The sequence below is a fragment of the Metarhizium acridum genome (assembly GCF_019434415.1).
Source record: "Metarhizium acridum strain ARSEF 324 chromosome Unknown scaffold_29, whole genome shotgun sequence".
Classification (NCBI taxonomy): domain Eukaryota; kingdom Fungi; phylum Ascomycota; class Sordariomycetes; order Hypocreales; family Clavicipitaceae; genus Metarhizium; species Metarhizium acridum.
Window position 1 is genome coordinate 2,059,563 of NW_027094017.1, and position 20,090 is coordinate 2,079,652.

The 20,090-nt window shown below is 51.0% G+C and overlaps 6 protein-coding genes across 6 annotated transcripts; 5 read left to right on the top strand and 1 right to left on the bottom strand.

Annotated features, from left to right (window-relative positions):
- Nucleotides 1-3,889: 3,889 nt before the first annotated feature.
- MNN10_1 (alpha-1,6-mannosyltransferase) lies at nt 3,890-6,019 on the top strand. Its single transcript, XM_007817399.2, has 2 exons — nt 3,890-4,240; nt 4,308-6,019. The coding sequence occupies exons 1-2, from the start codon at nt 4,041-4,043 to the stop codon at nt 4,975-4,977; spliced, it is 870 nt and encodes a 289-aa protein (XP_007815590.2). The 5' UTR covers nt 3,890-4,040; the 3' UTR covers nt 4,978-6,019.
- A 3,817-nt stretch (nt 6,020-9,836) lies between these two features.
- Nucleotides 9,837-11,099, top strand: J3458_004730 (uncharacterized protein; the record flags this gene model as incomplete). Its single annotated transcript, XM_007817398.2, has 1 exon — nt 9,837-11,099. The coding sequence occupies one exon, from the start codon at nt 9,837-9,839 to the stop codon at nt 11,097-11,099; it is 1,263 nt and encodes a 420-aa protein (XP_007815589.2).
- A 978-nt stretch (nt 11,100-12,077) lies between these two features.
- J3458_004731 (uncharacterized protein) lies at nt 12,078-12,686 on the top strand (the record flags this gene model as incomplete). Its single annotated transcript, XM_007817397.2, has 3 exons — nt 12,078-12,125; nt 12,179-12,313; nt 12,402-12,686. 3 exons carry the CDS (start codon nt 12,078-12,080, stop codon nt 12,684-12,686), a joined length of 468 nt encoding a protein of 155 aa, XP_007815588.2.
- Nucleotides 12,687-13,787: 1,101 nt separating this feature from the next.
- On the bottom strand, nt 13,788-15,719 carry J3458_004732 (uncharacterized protein; the record flags this gene model as incomplete). The annotated part of the gene is made up of 1 exon (XM_007817396.2): nt 13,788-15,719. The coding sequence occupies one exon, from the start codon at nt 15,717-15,719 to the stop codon at nt 13,788-13,790; it is 1,932 nt and encodes a 643-aa protein (XP_007815587.2).
- Nucleotides 15,720-17,261: 1,542 nt separating this feature from the next.
- On the top strand, nt 17,262-17,635 carry J3458_004733 (uncharacterized protein; the record flags this gene model as incomplete). The annotated part of the gene is made up of 2 exons (XM_066118386.1): nt 17,262-17,294; nt 17,366-17,635. 2 exons carry the CDS (start codon nt 17,262-17,264, stop codon nt 17,633-17,635), a joined length of 303 nt encoding a protein of 100 aa, XP_065976990.1.
- Nucleotides 17,636-18,992: 1,357 nt separating this feature from the next.
- Nucleotides 18,993-19,367, top strand: J3458_004734 (uncharacterized protein; the record flags this gene model as incomplete). Its single annotated transcript, XM_066118387.1, has 1 exon — nt 18,993-19,367. The coding sequence occupies one exon, from the start codon at nt 18,993-18,995 to the stop codon at nt 19,365-19,367; it is 375 nt and encodes a 124-aa protein (XP_065976991.1).
- Nucleotides 19,368-20,090: the final 723 nt, after the last annotated feature.

A 20,090-nucleotide genomic window follows, 5' to 3' on the forward strand; every position in this document is an offset into this window, starting at 1 on the left:
CGCTATGCGCCGTTGTGACGGGGATTTTTAATTGGTTGGGTGTCGCAGGGGTCCGTCCAGTGGTAGTATTGTTGTTCCCCAGCTTCTGTTTTCCAGTGAATACGACAAGTCGTGCTACCCTGGACTTGCCATACGTGCGGTTCATGAGGATCTAGACCCGGTGGTCATGGACTCATGGTCCAATGTGTAGCCCTCTGTTGGGCCTGGTACTATTTTTATTTATTTATCCATTTTTTTACTATTATTGTTATTCTTCGGCTTCAGGTACTTTTTTCGGTTTCGTACAGACTCCTTTGCTTGTTCAACCCAATCTTCCAACCGGACTGCTTCGCGTGACCAGTACATATATATATGAATTGCGATCAGGCAGCCGGGTCCAAGGACGAACGTCAAGAGACGAGGCTACCGTTCGATCCAGTCAGACGAATGCAAAAACTCACGGACATCCGAGGCCAACAAAACGGCGGAACCACCCAACATACATACAGAAAAGCTTCTGTTCCATGCACAATCGGGACGTCAGATCAGCGCAGACCATGGGAGCAACCTATTTGCCATTGACCGAACCCACTACATCTGGCGCAAATTTGGTATTTGGAGGACGCGGATTCTACAATCTTGCAAGCCCTGGCTCTGGAGTTCAACATTGGTCTTGTCTCTTGATTGCCAAGCCGGGCAATCAACACAGCGCGCTCCGGCCCAGAAGGATGCTCCAGAGCAGATCCAACAACATGAACCATGAACGATTCAACTACACGGGAGAAGCATTGTAGCAGTTTGCTATGATGGATTCTACCACTCTCCATTGACCAGGAGGAGATGCTGGCTTGTGATCATTATAGTACATATTGTTATACTATTTATTACTGCTCCAGTGGCCTGCCAGAGATGTGCCGATTCGCCAAGAATTAGTTAATTGTTATTAGCCAATTGCTTGACTCCCTGCAATAACGGGACCGATAGTCCTTTAGTCTTGGCAGATGTCTTGTAGCCAAATGGCCGAAGTGCCCACGATAGCTGGAATTGGCTATCCACAACCTGCCTGGTCTCCCCACGTCCGAACGAATGGGCTCGGCATGTCATCAAGGCTCTCCTCTCGTTCAATGACAAAGTGACACCATCCTCTGATGGCCTGGCCATTGAGTCTGATTCCCTCCCCCTTTTCTCTTTTTTCTGTTCTGCCACCAGAGCTGGGCGCGCACTGGCCATAATAGGGCGGAGTACTCCTCCGTTTGCATGCGGGCTAGGGGAAAGTTGTCGTGCCTAGGTTCATCCGCTTTGGGAGCGGATAACACGTCGGCCAGAGGAATAAAAAATGCAGTGTGCGATGGTGTCGTATTGTATGTGCGCGACTGCAACTGCACAAGCACAAGCCGTAATAGCATCAAGACAGAGCAAGGCGGCAGAAGATGTAACGTTGAAAGAGGAAGGCAAGGCAAGCAGAAGGGCTAGACAGCACTAGTAGGAAACTAATAGTTAGTAGGGCAACCACTAAGAGCACCTGCTAAAGGTCAACTGGTCGGTCCTGCTAGCATTGATTCCTCGCTACATGCAGCCATTGACCACTGCGAAGCTGGTGATTGGCGGCTGCGCCAAGACTGACCTCAAATTACGGGGCACCCAGCCAGAACTTTTGCGATAGATGAAGGAAAATGCCGAGAAAGTCAAATTCACGCCCCTGAGCAAAGCCTAGCAATGCGCCGGAACCAAAATTGACCAGCTTTTGCATGAGTTGACGGCATGCTCCCTCGAGTGCTCGCTCGCTCCTGGGCCAGCTTGTTGTGCCTTGTAGTCGGGAGAAGGACTGTATGCATTGGTACGGAGTCACTACTCCGTACATATTATTAGTTGCCTGGTAGGTAACTAATAACTAGTCCATACTTGAGTACCAGACCTGATAAAATATTACGGAGCACGTCAATGACGCCCCCGCCGCCGCAATCTGCAGACCCTGTCGTTTGCTTGCTCGGGCGCCCAGCAAATTCTTTTGCGTCGCGCGCAAACACGTCGAGTTTATGTTTTGGCCCTCTTGTTGTTGGGGACGGCCACCAAGATTGCGTGCGACTTCTTATCTCTGCTGGTGGCCTCAGTGGCACAATGCTAAGTTAGTACTTGCCTAGGTCTTAGTAATAATAACAAGAATAAGATGAGGAGACATGGAACTACTCCAGTACGGACGTGGAGCACAAGAGCACAGAGATGGGATGGTCTCACCTGTTGTGCGAGTACCGAGTACCTAGGTACTTGTGTGCCTCCCTGCCGCACATCATAACAGCAGGTACGTGGGGGTTACTTGCCGCCCTAGCCTGTTTGCCTGTTTGCCTGTTTCGCGGCCGATTTTCCGTGCCCGGTGCGCTCAAGTGCTCGGCCAAAACTCGTCAACAAAAAACACTAAGCTCGGGGTAACGCTTCAGTCAAGGCTGTCAGAAAGTTGCAGATACGAGACTGAGAGTTCTACAGCGCCTTTTCAGCCCTTCTCCTGCAAACCAATGAGCCCGTTTGCCATGCTATTGCGGTGCTAGTACCTGCAACCCAAGCCACTTCTCGGCCAAGCCTCATCTCACTCGAGTCTTGCGTAACGAAAAGCCAGAGCGACACTTCTTGTGCTACCTAGCCTTGATTAGCTGTCTACTCTCTGCAGCATCGCTGAATTTCTTTTTTTTTTTTTAAAGTCCCGGATTCTTGCAAGTAACGGCTGTGCTCTGGCACCTCTCTTTTGGTTCGTGTCAAGATCAACTGGTGAGTGGTCTGCGCGCCTCGTCGCCAACACTTCCAGTCTCCTCCCTCTCTTTTCTCCCTCTCTGCGTGCGAGTTGATATTACTTATTACTTCCCGTCTCAAAACGATATTAACGGTACGCAGTACCCCCTTTGGGAACAAGGGACACAGGAGCCACGGTGGCTTCTCGTGCGTCGCGCGCTCTACTCTTCTCCTCTACGAGGCACCATTTCAGTCCCAGAAAGCCGATCCGATTCCCGCGAAACCAGAGTTGCGCATCCCCCGTTGAATTTAGCTGAGGCATCGTGCTCCGCTCACTATCTTCATCCCAGCCGGCGGCCTTGCGGATGACTGGTCGCGCCTAGCAAGCCTCATACTCGACAGCGACGGCCAAACATTCAAACTGGCTTCTTCAAAGCTGACCGCCGGCTCCTCGAGCTCCGTCAACGACCGGCCTGTGCCGTCCCACCACCGACGACGCTCCTCGGCCGGAGCCCATACTCTGAGCGAGCAGAAATCCAGCAATTTTCTTGAGATTCGCCCTGCGCTGGCAAACAAAGCACCTCTCTCGCCCATCCTTGGTACGTTCTGGCCATATTGTGCCGTCTGGTGGTTCATCACCTTCACCCCTGTGACACCACGGTCCTGCAGGTTACATGCCGAAGTCATACGCGATTGCACAACTCGCTCCACCGTCAGACACACTAACGCCTCATGTCGTGCTTAGGTACACCTGCTACTCCAATGTCCCTATCGCGTAGCCCATCACCAGTCCCCGGTGGTGGCTGGTCGAGCCCCGGCCTGAATATCAACAGTGGCAGGTCAAGCCCAGCCAATGCTCCCCCTTCCGGCCCGGTACATTGGGAATCTGCAAAAATGCGACACCTCGGTGCCAACGGTTACCCGTCCTTCGCAACAAATAGTTCGGGCTTCTTTGCTCGCCACTTGCGACGCATTTCAAGCAACCTTCCGCGGTACAACTCGAATAATACAATTCCCCGATATGGCGACAAGGACAAGCCTTTCCGTGGTCAGAATATACCACTGATTGGAAGAATACGATCAATCTCTGGTCGCATGGGTCGAAAGCTGAAGATCAGACTTCTTATTGTCCTTGCTTTGCTACTTTGCTTATACGTCTTCTACCATTCTCGTAAGTGCTCCGTATCTCCGCGCCGTTTGGGATGCGACCAAAGTTTGAGTCGGACGATGTCTGACACCAGATTTGCGTAGCTCTTGTCTACTGGTATCGAAGAGCAAGTTGGGGTGGAGGCGGCTCAAAATTCGTCATCATCCTTGCAGCGAACGTGGGAGGAGGTGTCATGGAATGGAAAGGTGCCCGAGAGTGGGCAATCGAGCGGGACAGCGTACGAAATAAGCGAAAATATGCTACAAGATGGGGCTATGACCTCGAAATCGTCGACATGAAGACTAGAAAGAAGTATGCCCACGAATGGCGAGAAAGCTGGGAAAAAGTTGACTACGTCCGAAGTGCTATGAGAAAATACCCCAATGCCGAATGGTATGTCGCCAGTCTTCTTTCATGATGGGCATCAGTCACAAAAGAACCGTCACTAACAACGCTGTAGGTTCTGGTGGCTTGATCTCAACACATATGTAATGGAACCCTCGTACTCCTTACAGGATCACCTCTTCGATAATCTCCAAAACCATGTGTACCGCGATATCAACGAATACAACCCGCTTAATATCACCCATCCCCTCACCTACCCGTACCTTGACAAATTCGCATCGAGCCCAGTGGGGGATGGCAACATCAACTCTGTGAATCTGCTTCTCTCGCAGGACTGCTCTGGCTTCAACCTGGGATCGTTCTTCGTGCGTCGCAGCGCCTGGACCGAACGCCTCTTGGATATCTGGTGGGATCCAGTGGCCTACGAGCAGAAGCACATGGCTTGGGAGCACAAGGAGCAAGATGCTTTAGAGACCCTCTACGAAAATCATGCTTGGGTGCGAGAGCACACTGGCTTTTTGCCTCAACGAAAAATCAACAGCTTCCCCCCGGCCGCATGTGGCGACGGCTCTGGAAAGAACAACACTCGTTTCCATTACAATCAGTATGAGCGTGACTTTGTTGTCAACATGGCTGGTTGCGAATGGGGTCGAGACTGTTGGGGCGAAATGTACCACTACCGAGAGTTCAGCTACTGGCTCAACAGAAACCCCTGGGAACGCTTCAAGGAAGACTTTATTGCTGTTATCTGGTGGAAACTGACGGGCAAGTGGGTGAAGCTATGACTGTGGCTAGGCTGTCACTCGCCCGGACTTTTTCCAGTTATCTATCACTTGCAGGAGCAGTGAAAAAAAAACACCCTGTCATGGCACAAGCAGGTGGCAGCAGCCTTGCCGCAGCTCAAAAAAGCTTGTCAAGCGATTTTCTCACATTGACATAATCACGGCGTTTATACATCGGGGGCGGTAGCGCGGAGCTTGATAGCCCAATGGAGATTGGATAGAATTTCCCCGGCCTAGCGAACTGCGACTGTTTGAGTTACCCTTCATTGTGTCATATTAATACCCGTTCTCTTCACGATTGGATGTTTCGAAAAAGGGTTGCAAGGGGAGAGAGAAGAGAATTCTGTCTGGGGTAGGCCAGGTTCAGATGAGACCATGAAAGCAACTGACGGCCGGTCTATGCGACATGCGGCCAAAGAATGAGCACCAGGACATACACGACGGCCTTGTTACACGACGTTGGGTTATCTTGGATGGTACGTGACGATATGCATTTGGTTTGGTGCATAGGCTCAATGAATCGTCACCACGACTGAGAGGCGTTTTTAGGAGCCGAAAAAAGAAGATACAGATGCTTTTATTATTTATTACTTTTTTTCTCTTCCACACGGACGGGCAAATTTTTTTTTGGTGTTCAGGGAGCACGAGGCAAGGGCTAATGGGGAGGAGAGGAATTTGTTAGTCCCGTCTTTATCTTGTTGTTCTATTGTCCAACACACAACTTACCAACCCTGTCAGACGGCCCTCACAGGCGTTGTCACATTTTTAATCTTCAAAGGACTTCTTCTTCTTGAGCATGATATTGATGCTCGTGGTATTTTGATACCTTATTTTTCTATTTTTTTTTTCTTCGCTGTACTTGTATAGTTTACGTATGGCTTATTTTTACAATGTACGGCATCACGTCTCACCAACTTTCCGTGTTGTAACACGATGTAGCTGTAGGAGAATTCCATACAGATGGTTACGGGAGGGAGCCGGCGTCGACGACGACCGGAGTTTATTGGACGTTGCGTCAGACAGAATATGGTGTTGGCACTGGGCGGCCTGCGCCTGTTAGGCAGCATGATTATCACGACCAGGCTGTTGGTTGGCGCTCATCCGTGACTTTCGCCGCCGAGCATGATCAACATGATCTGGTCCTTTGTACTCCGTTGGCAAGGAAATGACTTGGGGAGGTAAGGATGAACCTTGTTTGCGGTTGCCGGGACGGGACGGGATGCCGAAGATTGGATCGGAGGAGTGGGGGTTGAGACGAAATGTCGATACTAGGGACTATATCACATTGATGGGTTTGAGGGGGAGCACAAGTAGTTACAGGAACTGTGAATCAGCAGCATAGACAAGTCGGAAAGGTGAGAGGCGATTGCTGTACCAAGGACGGAGTAGCAACAACCAGAAGACACAGGTGAGAGGGTTGTTCATCTACCTAGCTATGGTATGTTGATGACAAGTGGAAGGAAGCAGGATGGGTGTCTAGAGGCTTGTAACCTTTCTTTCCGGACGGCCTTTAATCATTCCCCGTTTGTAGATACGGACCTTTGCTGGATATTGCTGAAGAGGAACCCTGATCCGGAAGCGGCATCTTATGTATGCACTCCAGCTGAAACAGGAGACGTGTATTTGCTTACCTGGTGGCGTGGAGTGATCTGGGGGTGTGCAAATACTCATTGCCTCTCACTGTATTGCAGCACACAAAGGGCCAGCCAACATATTTTGACACCGGGCAGTGCACCAGACAAGAAGGTGCGTATGGGGATCTGCAGAGACTGAGGGACACAGTTGTTGGATGATTGATCTCGAGGAAAACCCAGCGGTTTGTCTGCTCTGGTGTTGGTTCCACCTTCTGACTGCGTTGGCTGTTTCAAAGTCGATGTACGTAGCTCGAAGGAGGAAAGGGCGGCGAGTCGCTTTTTGGTTAAGTGACTGAAGTTAAAAGCTGGAATATGGAGTACTGTGGGTTGCGGGAATTTTTTTTTTTCGCTTAAAGGGAGAGATAAAAAAAAAATCGTCATCATGGAAGCACCACAACTTTCTTTGTTCTCGTGTTGTGGCTGAGGTGCAGATTTTCTTACGGTTGTGTTTGCGGGTCATTATCGCAGCCTAAGGGCTACAGGACGGAACTTCTGCCATGCAAAAGGAGAGACCGTGAAACAGTTGCTGACCAACACAACAGTCTTGTGCATCTAAGGGAGGCACTGTAAAACGTGAATCGAGCATCGGATACGTCTGTGTGTTCTCTGTCGGAAATGCCTTGCTCGAGGAACGTTATTTGCAATTGGCCAAATCGTGGTAAGTGGGCCGTTGTCTTGGACCCGTAAGCTATTATCAGAAATGTTGGGGCTGCAGGAGGAAGAAGGTAGTAACGTAGATGCTATTATGAGATGGCTGGCTTCTCACCCATGGCGCTTATTTGCATAGGATCGTCGTCATTTGGCCCCGGAAAATATGATAAAGGTCTGCAAGCCAGAAAGCGAGCAAGGTGGAGCAAGTTGTGGGTTTCTCACTCGCATTAATGATGGTAAATTGATGGTTGATGGATATTTCGGCGGCGCAAAACAGTCCATGGCTAGCGAGTATGAATTCCATATATACTGCATCTCAGCGCGAAGTGCATGTCGCACAATGATGGTGCACGGTGCGCCAACATGACGCATCGATTCGCTTGTCGAATCAAGATAATACACACCGTAGAAAGTAAACTTTCCTAAATCAAGGTGGTTGTCAGAACCCTAGTGTTTTGTATGTCCAACAATGTTTCAATAAAAGAGGCTCTTGGGGCCTGCGAATCGATCATGTGATGTTCGACACAGGCGTCAAACACTGTGGGAGAGCTTAATTCTCTGGCGAGGATCAGGGTCGGATAGCCGGCAGTTGTTGAATATTTCCTCTGTTTCGCCAAGCGGGGATATCGGTGCTTGTCAAACAGTCAGAGTGTGTCAGGCACAGGCATGCTCTTGTTCCTGCATGGCTAGTCAAGTTTGGGGTGTCATGGTCGAGTTGGGATGACGGCCGGATGGGGCAAGGCGGCAAACATTCTACGGAGCCCAAACGCACCCGTTCACTGTGCAGTCAAACTGCGTTGTTTCAATCTTCCTATTGGTCTCGGCGTTTCATCGGTAAGGGACTCGGTGCCGTGCGACTTGGGGCTCTCAGTCTCTGAAGTTCGAATGTCCGGGGGGACGTATATTTGTTGTTTGCCATGAATGACCCAATAGCATGCTTTATGTCGACTTCTTAGACGTGAAGAGGCGCCAAGGATTGTTGGCCCGGGTGAACAAAGGGCCTGACTTGGAGAATGTGACGGAACTGGGGCAAATTCGCGCAATATCTCATTGAAGAGGTCGCCCGTTTGTGTGTCGAGATACCGTGCGGCTGTGAACACGTGCCATGGACACAAGCCGGGTAAGGAAGTCTTGCCTATCAATCGACACCACAAAGCGCGCGCCAAGCCCAAAGGTACAATGGACGAACCGTGAAAGCTGCATCGTAGCTGCCTGACCACACAAGACGGTGTGCCAAGTGTGCGTAGGGAAGGTGCAGGGAGCACACAGCGGACGAACACTTGCGGACGCTGACGAACACTAGACGTGGCTTGCCCCACCTGAGCGCCAGTGGCAGGCACGGACAGGACTTTAGCAGCAGTCTTGCCCCTTCTGCCTCTTGGCGTTGCCATTCACAGGCTTTGATTGGCCCCTCGGTAACAACACCAGAGTCTCAGATTCACCAGCCTCCACTTCTTTGGCTGACGACGCCCAGCAGTCTAGCCTTCCCGCCTCGCTCTTGTTGGCTCCTGGAAAACCACGACTGCAACACCGCGGGAAACATGTTGCTAATAGTGGGCCAGAAGCAACATAGGAATACCTCCCATCCTTTTCTATTCTACCGACAATGTACATCCTGATGCTCGGAAACGCCAGAAACGGAGGGCTTGACCGGGGGGGCAAAGGGGGGGAAGGATCCGTGACCGACACCCAACAGACACAGCCAGGCGACCAGAGAAACAATGAACCGTATTTAGATACCTGGATTCCCGTCCGACGTCCAACACGTCTCTGTTAGTCACTCTTCACCACCTTTCTTCTTCTCTCCTTTTTGTGCAGGCACTGCCCCAGGCTTTCGGTCCCGTTGACGGTTCCCGCATCCTTTGTTCCCTGCCGTTCAATCCTTCCGGCAGCTGGTGAACATTGTGTTTCTCGTCTTAGATTCATCCATCTTCCTCTTTTGGACTACCAGCCTCTCTATTGAATAGAGAAAGACGTCATTTAACTTCAATTGTCCACCTTCTAGTCGTTGGTTATCATTGTTCTCCCACCCAACAATTGATTCCTTTCCTTTGGACTCTGTCTTCAGTTCCTGATCAACTCGATCTTTTATATTGAGGACGCCATTCCTCAGCCGCCCTCTCTTATACATTCATTGCCTGCCTATTGTTAGTCTCGGCACTTTCAAGGCAAACCAGCGTTATCTCATTGGGAGACTTGTTTGTACATTACTCCATAGCCTTCACTCTCTAGGCTTCTTGGTAGCTGCTACTGCAAGTGCGATACAGTTATTCTCTCTCTCTCTCGCTCTCTCTTGTCTCCCTCACATCCAAGTCCATGCTGGAAACAAGGCTCTGGTGACGGCTTCATTACGTTATCTAGCGCAGCAGAGAAACTCGAAGGCATTTTCATCTCTCATATCACTGCGCGCCGGGAATAGTCTCGCAAGATCCTTGCTCCTACTATTTCACCGCTTGCATTGACGCTGTCGTGCCGGCTCACACAGCGAAACCGCCTCCAAAAAATCACATATTTTCACTTTATTATTCGACGAAGCATCCATACCAAACCTCGACGGCAATCCTACATTCAGTCGCCATGCGCTTTTCAGGTCGCTTCGCGGCCCTCGCTAGCACTGTGCTTTTTTCTGCAGGTATTGCTCATGCGGGTTACCAACTTGACACTACTTACGATACTACCAACTTTTTCAACAGTTTCGACTTCTTCACACAACCAGATCCTACAAAGGGCTTCGTTCAATATGTTGATGGACAGACTGCCAACAAGGAAGGCCTTGCCGTTTACGCCCAGGGGGGGATATATATGGGCGTTGACTTCAAGACCAAGAACCCCCCCCAAGGTCGCAAGTCAGTTCGTGTTACGTCCAAAAAGTCATTCACTCGTGGTCTGTTCATTGCCGACATAGCCCACATGCCTGGTAGCATTTGTGGCACATGGCCAGCTTTCTGGATGTTCGGCGACAATTGGCCAACATCTGGCGAAATTGACATTCTTGAGGGTGTCAATTCCCAAGCCCAGAATTCCATTACTCTTCACACAATGGACGGCTGCATAATGTCTAACCAGGGCGTTCTTCCCTCTACCAGGTTTGCCTCTACGAACTGTGGTGCCTCTGGTGTTTCAAGTGGCTGCAAACAGGACACCGCCGATAATTCCAATTATGGCGACGGCTTCAACGCCATTGGAGGTGGTGTTTATGCCACTGAATGGACTTCCGATCACATTGCGGTCTGGTTCTTCCCTCGATCAAGAATTCCCCAGGACATTACTTCCCAGAACCCCAACCCCGGCAGCTGGGGAGCGCCAACTGCTCGATTCGTGGGTGGAAATACTTGCAACATTGACAATTTCTTCAAGAATCACCAGATTGTCTTTGACACCACCTTTTGTGGCGACTGGGCTGGAAAGGTCTGGTACGCGGACCCTAAGTGTGCAGCTCTGGCCCCTACTTGCGAGGCATATGTTTCTGGCAACCCTGAACAGTTTGCGAATGCCTTTTGGGTCGTCAACTCTGTTAAAATCTACCAGCAAGGAGGCAATCCAGGTCCAGTCCAGCACTGGGCGGCTCCAAATCCATCTTCAGGCTTAGTTGGGCCTCAAAATCAAAACCATCCTCAACCGCAAACCCAGGTCCAGCCTCAACCAACTCAGCCAGCTACTCAACCTCAGCCTACGAATGGGCAAGTATGGAATGGTCAGCCACAGCCTAATCCTGGTACCAACTCTCAATCGCCGCCCCCACCAAAACAGGACAGCTCATGGAATGGCCAAGTTTGGAACGGTGGTGGCTGGGATACCAAGATACGAAATAGGGCTGTTGCGAAACGGTTTTCTGCTTAGGCACGATATGCAGGAGCTGCACTACCACAAAGAGAGAATGCAAGCATGCAAGCAAGAGTGGTTAAAACAAAGATACCCAGGGCGGGTTCCCATTGAAAAGAAATGACAGCTAAGCATGATGATAGTGCTTGCATTATGATGACAGAAATATCGGTTAACGTATTTTTTTTTTTTTTTTTTTTTTGCATTCAGTGTTCGATATATTCCACTATTTAGGCAAGAGCCGCTGCGATGCATTTTTTCACTGTATATACGAACTTTTACGATGAGTTGCGCGTGTGGCGGCAACTGTATGAAACAAAGATTCGACTATGAAGCCTTTGACCCTCCCGCTCCGGTGCATGTGTGAACAAGGGCTATGTTGTTGACTCTTGCGTGTAGAACAGAATGAAACACACACTTTGCATTGTCTTCTTCGCCTTTGCCAGACCAGCGACAACAGCCAGGATCCTCCTCTGCGCCTTCACTTCGCGACTCTCACTCTGCCTCACCGCCAAGCCCACGACAATCACGAATGAACCATGTACCAGATAGCTGGTGCCTGGATGGAGCTGAGCGAAGGGATGTTGTTCAGCGTGTATAATGATTGGTGAGAATGCCTTGGAACCATATGGAAATTCTACGAGGCAACGCCCAGACAGACTCAACAGTAATTGGTCATGCCCCCTTAGACAACCGACCCGTGATTGATACCCCAAATTATCTCCACACTGCACGAGGCTCGAGGGCGCGAGCGGCCGGCTGAGCCAGGCCCAGCCACAGGCGGATCATCAAGAAACTCGGCGCGTCACATCGTGGGTATTCGAGTCGTCGCGCCACGACTCAGTTTGCCGCTTCTGATTTCTTGACTCTCAACTCCATCAATCGCGCCCTCAATTGAGCTGCAAAACACCCCAACGGAACGGGAGGAACATACATAATCACATACGTCTTCTCACTTTCTCCAAGAAAAATTAGTCCAGGATAGCAGTGCCCACTATGTCTGCAATTAGCCTCGACTTCACCAAGAACCTCTCCTACTTCACCGTGAGCCCACGACCCCCGCGTATGCCTCGTGTCCAACCAACTCATTAACCTAGATCCCCGCCGTCTTCGTCGCAACATGCCTCGGCCCTCACATGTTCGCCGTCGCCTGCTCCGGCAAGACGTACGATAACGCAAACCCGCGAGCCTTGCGCGACGCCGTCTTCAAGAGCGAAGCCATCGACAAGCCCGTAAGCGTTGCAAGCCGCCCATGTCCAAAAGAAAGACGGAAAAAAAAAGGGAAAAAAAAAAGAAAACTGACAATTCTTCTCCGTCCAGCGCCAGCAGATGATCCTCCGCGCAAAGGGCGCCTCTGAGAATGGCTTCGAATCCCTGGGCCTCTTCGCAGGCGGTGTCCTCGCCGCCAACCAGGTCGGGCTTCATGCGTGCGTCCTCAACACCTTGAGCATCGGCTATCTCGCCGCCCGGCTCGCCTACGTGTTTTGCTACGTCAAGCTCGGCGGGAACAGAAAGTTGTCCGGGCTGCGCAGCGTGGCGTGGATGGCCGGCGTGGCACTGTGCTTGACCATGTGGGTGAAGGCTGGAATGAAGGCCATGCAGTGATGATTCTTTGACGCAACGATCCGTCCCATCCAGGTCACACCTGTGCTTCTATATGGCGTCATGTTGTTGTTGCCGTCGTCGTTGCGCTGGCTTCACAACGGCTGCTCCTGCCCTTTTCTTTTCCTATAACGATATTCAACCAAGTAGACCAAGTACTCCACTAGATGTATCAACCATGGACCCTTGAGGAAAAAGAAATATCATATACTCCTTCCTCGTAAATTCTCAATCCGATCCTTGGGCGGGAGAAGAAAAAACGAGACCCCTCCAATTTCCCTCCTACCTTGTCTTGCCGCTCCTCAGACCGCACATTGTCATTATATATATATACATATCCTGACATGGTTAAAATGCTTTCCCACAAGCCCATCATCCTCTTCGCTCTCCTTTGCACCGCAAGGTTCCTCGACAGGGACAGAATTCCTTGCCCAACGCCCACAGTCACTCATCGCCACTACTTCAGTACGGCATCGAGACCGCAGGCTACTCACGTCCCAGGTCCTCTGCCAACCGAGATCCGGTGTGACGTCCCCTCGCGTTACAGGTCAGACTGTCAGCACACCTACTGCGACGAACATGAGGCAATGTGGTGCTACCTGTGGGGTGGTGTATCAGCGTATGACGTTTCACTCGGCATAGTTCCTGGTGAGACGAGGGTATATCTCGGGACTTGTGATGGTAAACCAAAGACTGTGGCCCCCAAATGCCGCGGGGGAAACTGTGGACACGATCAATGTGACGGGTAAAAATGGGTGAGCTGTCCTGTTGCTTGGCTCCTTCTTCCGTTGGTGTTTTGGGAGGCCGACGAAGATTGGGATTCTCGGGGAAGGGGCTTGTTGTTCGAATGTTGATAGAGGAATATGGGTTTGCGAATAACTTCTAGAAAAAAAAAGGGCACTTGACTAGCCAGAAATTGTTCATCTTGTCCGCTGACAACCAGTATTCTTAAAAATCAAATTCAATTGTTTGTTTATCCAAGCAGATGGGATGTGGACATACAAATCTGACCACCCCAAGAAAAATTGCGTCAACTCATACGCCCGGATCATTTATCACCTTCCCCAAATGTATATATGCCTTGAGGGCATTGTCTATTGCGACCTAGTTCCCTGCGTCTTCGTCGGCGAGTAAAGCACCCCGAGCCTCGTCATGAACAGCCTCCTCCGTCGCATCCACGTCATCTTTAATTCTAACGGCAAAGATGCAAGAGCCCAGGACAGATATGCCCCCAAGTGCCATGACAATGGCAAAACTGTGGTCACCAGGCGTACCCCGTGGCTTCTGCAGAAACTTGAACACTATACTTGATCCCACAGTGGCGATGACTTGGGGGACTGCAATGGCCATATTGTGAATGCCCAGGATCACGCCGGCTTGGTCCACTTCTTCTTCATCATCAGCCAATTCAGCATCCATGTCTTGCGAGTTTCCGTTGGACGACGGTGCATCAGGGCCATTGCTCTGACATGGTGCCATATTTTGAAGCCTCTGTACCCGAGCAATGGCGTCTCGCCGACTAATTTCACCGCTGATGATGGCCCATGGAGCCCACAGAGCCATGGCCCAGGTGATGCCAGCCAAACCTATTAAGACCGTGGCTCCTGCAACGGACCGGACAAGCACGGTGCAGAACATGGAGACTGCGAATAAAACCAGTGATCCGAGCCAGGCTCGCTTAAGGGTGAATCCTGGTATTCTCAAATAGTCGAGGTATGATCGTCGCGGCAGTCCAGTTGTCTTGGTCGCAACAGGTTGACCAGTGTGTTTGTTGACGGACACCGGGTGACCGTCGAAAGTAGGCGCAATGAAGAAGGGTAGAAATATGTTTGTGAGTAAGCTTACAATGGCGTTCACCAGTAACGCAAATGTCCCGATGCGGGTGGCTTGTTCGTACAAAGCCTCCAGCTCTTCGAGCGTCATGTCGGGATTCTCCTCCAGGTATGGCTGGACGTAAATCTCTCCAATGTACGAAGAGGTGTAGAACAGGAGCGGGAAAAATCCAACCCAGGCAAAGAACTGGACTTCGCAGACTCGTTTGGTTTGCGGGGGCAGTCGCTTAATCGACTTGAGGATGTTGAAGAAGAATGTGACGATGTTTGGCGTCTTCTTGATAGGAGAACCGTCTCTTCGAAGATCCCTTTCACGAATACTAATCGTACTGAGTGCAATTGTGATTGCTAGTCCAATACTGGCCACGGCACAAAGAATCTTGAACTGGTTGTTTCCAAGAAACCACAAGTATGCCGGAAGATTCACGTATCCCGCAATAAATCCTATGATGTTTCCAATGCCAGTAGCCCGACTCGCCATCGCATTTGCTTCCTCTTGTTGATGAGCAGGCGCACAGTCCACAAAAAAGGCGCGAATGGCGGCTTGGACGGTATTGATGGCAATATCAAGCACATATATACCAATCACAGCGGCGATGATGGTGACAACTTTCACACCTTCCGACTTCGGGTCCGCGCCAAAGATGCCTAGTACACCTCCAACAATCTCCCGGGCCCAGGCGAGGAACATGAGCCCAGCAACAGTAGCAATAGTGCCACCTACCATGAATGGCCGACGTTTGCCCCATCGCATGCGGCAGTTGTCGCTAATCATTCCGACATACGGCACAACGAGAGTGCCCGTCAACGGCCCAGCAATCCATACCAGTGCCATGAGTGACTTGCTAAGGCCGAGAGATAGTAGATATGGAGATCCATTCGACAGCTCAACCGCCCATGCAAGCTGCAAACCGCCCATGCTGACAGTCAGCATGATCATGTACCACAACCCCTTGGTTTCCTGCGTCTCGTCGACGTGCTGTAGGGCAGGAGTTGGTCTTGCTGCATCGTCTGAATCCGACTCATTGCTGCTGAGGAGGGGTGAGTTCTCATCAACCACGTCGCCCAAGCGAGTGGCGAGTGATGATGCAGTCTGGCCAGATTCGATGTTACGGGTATCCGGTTGTCCTGAAGTCGATGGTGATTTGACTGGCTCGGGGACGGCTTTCGTATCCTGGGCGTCCTGATCCCGTAGACTCGCCATGATGGAAACTTGGCCAAGGCAGAGAGGCAATCTACGCGTGCGGCCGCCGGCTTGCTAATTCGCCCCGAGGTTTTGATGGAGAAACCCGTGTACTCAAGTAGGTTGACGTAGCTGCCCGGGGTTACAGCGAGGCCTGTCCTGCGCAAAAGAGCGTCAAATGGTACAGGATCATGATGGTGCAGCAGGTGAGTCTCTGGAAATAGCAGACAGTGCGCTCGGGTGATTTTCGTGCAACGGTCTGGTCTATTGTGATGAGTAAAAAGTGCCACGCGACACAGTGCTGTGACCAATGCTCCTCAGAATGAGGTCACGACGTCGTTGGCCTTTCACTTTCATTGGGGGCCGAAGCCACCACGGCTTCTGCTTGTACAGGGACCTTGACCGCGGCTTTGAATGAGCTGATGTTCAGAGTACCGTCGACCTGCTGCCCTTCCATGTTGGGCCGCCATTGGGGATACCCGTGTTTCCGCAGGTGGCTCCCTACCCTATAGGCGGCCTACTCTGTTCGGCCAATCATATCCATTTCGGCCTTTCCAGTCAGGCCTACCTTATATCCGTGTGCGAATTGTGTGGGCTTGTGAAGCTTCATCTGCGTTTTGGCGTATTGAACCAGGTATCACTGTCAATTTTCCGTCGTCGGGTGCTGTATGCCTACGGGGAATAAGGATTGCCGTGGGCGCGGACGCGACATCAGCGGGAGGCTGTCTGTCATGAAAAAGAAGGCCAGACATTGAAGAGTCAAGACACCGACGTGCATCCTGTGCGGTGCGATAAGGCCCAGCGGAAACTACCAACATTCTAGTGGGCTCTAGGATTGAGGGGAACCAGGCACGCGGGAGAGGTCGCGGGGCAGGTATTACTCGTGCCCGCCCCTAAAATAGTGGGGCGTGGCACGAGTATACAATGTCACTGGTAACTACATCCTAGGTACCTAGGTAGTTATTAAAGGGCCGCGAGGCCCTCTGCGCCTTGCGCTCGCTCACTTCGCTTCCTTGTTCTCTACTGGTTCATCCTCACACTCTCGTTTCGGTCGGAATAATCGCACATTTCCACTCGCAGGTTTTGAGCGTCTCCCGACGGCAAATGCTCTGCCTAGACGATGCCCCACGTGATCACCTCCTCACGCACCCGTCTAGCCACCGCAAGTCTCATTCAGGAAAGCAATGCCCCTTTTCTTCAAGGATTTGTTGCACGAGAGGCAGCAAATCGAGCTGCGAAGCAGCAACCGAAGCTCTCGGCTGAGAAGCATGCCGCTCACAGAGCACAGTTGGGCAACGTCCGCTTTGTCGTGCAGTGGATGCATACAAAATATCTTGGGATTCTCTTGCAAGGCCAGTGTTAATATATTCTGGTGACTCGGTAGATACTGCGAAGACTTGAAGGTTGGGGACTGGGAGGAGACGATCAAGAATCTGCAGCGACAGACGACGCAGCATTCCCTCCTTTACATTTGCGAAAACTCAAAGATCAAATCATGGGGCACCGGCGAAGAGTACATTCGGCAAGATCCAACAACTGTGTACGACCATTAACGAGCAGTACATGGATCGGAATGATGCCAAGGGGGTATACAAGGTGCGACAAAGCTTGTGATCCCACATATAGCAGACCGGCTGCGTGGCCTACGGTTGACTAACATTCCATAGTATTACAGGCATGTTCTGATTCCTCGCTTTGGCCACCTCCCGCCCAACATTGACGGCAAGCCGGTTCTGAACGTTGATAACCTACTCGTCAGCTTGAGCTTCAACTCGCTTACGATGCGAGCATTTTCCCCGGCGAACGACATCGTATACAGCTTACCTGCTGCTACCAACTTCTTTGCTATACCGGGGCACGGCCAGCTGAGCTTGTGGATGGCGAACGGAAGAAGCCGAAAGATGGATCGGTCGAGCAGCTTTTCGGTCGAAAGGTAGTCGAGGCCCCACCTTCTGGACAATTGTGAAGAACACCAACAACAGGAGTTGGCTCCCGATCAGGACTTTCAACTGCTCGAAAGCCTTCTGTCTCAGGAGACTGTTGGCCGCGGGCGCCCCAAGGCCCTGTGCTATGAGGACATCATGATGATGATTGTGCGGCACCCTGTCACCAGACGTTGCATCCCGGCCATGGCCATCAAATTCATTCATCACAAGGGAGCAGACAATAAACCTGGGTTGTATGTTGTTATCCTCGCCTCATTTCGAAGTCTGTTAACTAACCGCCTCCACTACAGGACCATTTTCTATTTTCCACCCAACAGGAAGCTCATCTTCTGCGCCGTTTCGACAATCCTTTCGCTCGCTCTACACGACAAGGCATTTGATTCGCCAAGCTTAATGGATGCAACAACGATATTCGATAAGGAACCGCCGAGAATCAAGCACTGGGTGTAGCCCTGATCCTTTCCCTCTTCTCATGCACGGCGCACAATGCCCAGACTGCATTGGCGACGAGCGGCTATCACTGGTGGAGCGTTCCTTCACGTATTGTCGGCCAACCGTGATGAATGATCATTTCGATCGCGAGCATTTGATCAGGCGCGAGCAGGCTGAGCAATGTGGGGAAAAGATCCGGTGCGAGCATCCCAAGTGTCGCAATCTCAAATTTGAATGTTTGGATGCGTTTCGTTGCCACGTCTTCAAGGTCCATGGCGTCGCCTTGCGATCAACGGCAAATGGTCAGAGGCAAGTGCTAGTTGATGTGCCAATGCTAAACAATATTGCGCATCCGCTCTCGACTCCGTTCGTCCCAGCATCCACTTCATGCTGGCCACAAAGTCATGGCGATCCGATCCTCCTCATTGTGACGCTCCGCCACATTTGGTTCGGAAGCTCAGTTACCCCGCTGGGGTATAAAGAGCCTGTGCCCCTCCATGAAAGTCCGGGCACTCTCTACACGAACTCTCACCTGCATCCTTCACCTCCAACACTCGATGCCTCCACGACTCGCTCCGCGTATCAGTACGCGACTTCCCAGACGCAGGCTAAGAATATCAGCGGGTACGAAACGAAAGTCACGTCAGTGCACGATATCTTCCTTGCCTATTGAGATTATCACGGCTATTTAGGAGTCGCTTCCAGATCTGCACAGCCTTGGATCGGCCCTGCATGCCTGGTCTAGATGGTAAAGAATATATACTGCTGGCCACGGCCGGATAGCACGTACAATCTTCACAAAGGTCTGCGTGCGTATGCGATATTATTGATTGGGGGAGATATTTTAGAACTTGGTTGTCGCTATCAATGAGCCATAAATGCACCGACTTTACGTAAAGCATATGTTCACAGAGGCATGGCCAATATTCATAAGCCAGCAACTAGACAAGCTTCTCTACCCAATCAGAATGGCTTTAGGCAGAACATGCAACAGAGTACAGTAGTTGAGATAGCCCTACTGCGGATAGCCTGGGATGGCCATGCGTCGCTCCTTCCGCCACCGCCACCTGGACATATTACTGGAAATCCAACTCAGTGGCAACCAGCCCTTCTCATGGTTGGCAAACAGCTTGTCGAATTGACAACAGAGGAAGAAGAGCAGAGGTCAATCATAGCTGGGATGAAAGCCTTAGCCTCGATTAGTCGTTCTTTAAGACCAAGAGTAATGACAGTTGTTGTCAAGAAGGAGGCTATCATTTTACAAACCGAGGACAGTAGCTCAAGCGAATGACCTTGTTTCTTCTTACTCAACACTCCTCGACTACCATTCGAGACTGTCGATTCTTTTGGAGCTACACAATCGTCAACGCTAATGAGTCGAGATTGGAAGAAACTATGCGATCTATGGAAGCCTGAGGGCAAAGCCACAGGCACTGTTGTGGAAGAAACAGTTGTTGAGCAATCCTGAAAGGGACCAACAACGACTGGGCGTCAGGTCAAGTTCCAGGAGGCTACGGAATTGTGTACAGTTGTGGCCCCAGTTCAGTCCTCCAGGCTAAAGTACATGAGATGTCTGTTGCTCGAAGTCCCACGTGTCTTGTGTGCTCTGCTTCGTGTCACGTGCTGAAGCTAAATGGACAGGCGAACAGTTTCATCCGAGGCTACCGTGCTTAGGCCGGCGTTTTTGTGTCAAGGACCTACCAGTATAAGTGCTATAGCCTTGTTACGAGATTTTGCGTCATGGTTAGAATAGAGGGTTAAATAATTTTTAAGCAAGCAGTGAGGCGGTTGGCCTCAAGGTGCGATCAATTAAGCCGCAGATATGGAGCAGACATTCACTTCGCAATTCGCCGCCATTGATATTATGATTATAAGTCTACAACTGACCCTACTTTTCCTCTTACATCGGGGGAGCTAGTACGTATGCTTAAGTAATCCGGTTGCAGAATATGGTGACTAACATTGCTAGAAACGGCTGTATCCTTTGCCAGTGAAATGGGCTCCAGAGGACTTC

Bases quoted from the DNA above. Each gene is read 5' to 3' on its own strand.
- MNN10_1 (XM_007817399.2), top strand. From the start codon at position 4,041: ATGGAATGGAAAGGTGCCCGAGAGTGGGCAATCGAGCGGGACAGCGTA. The intron at 4,241-4,307 runs GTATGTCGCCAG...ACAACGCTGTAG, and splicing joins AAATACCCCAATGCCGAATG to GTTCTGGTGGCTTGATCTCA.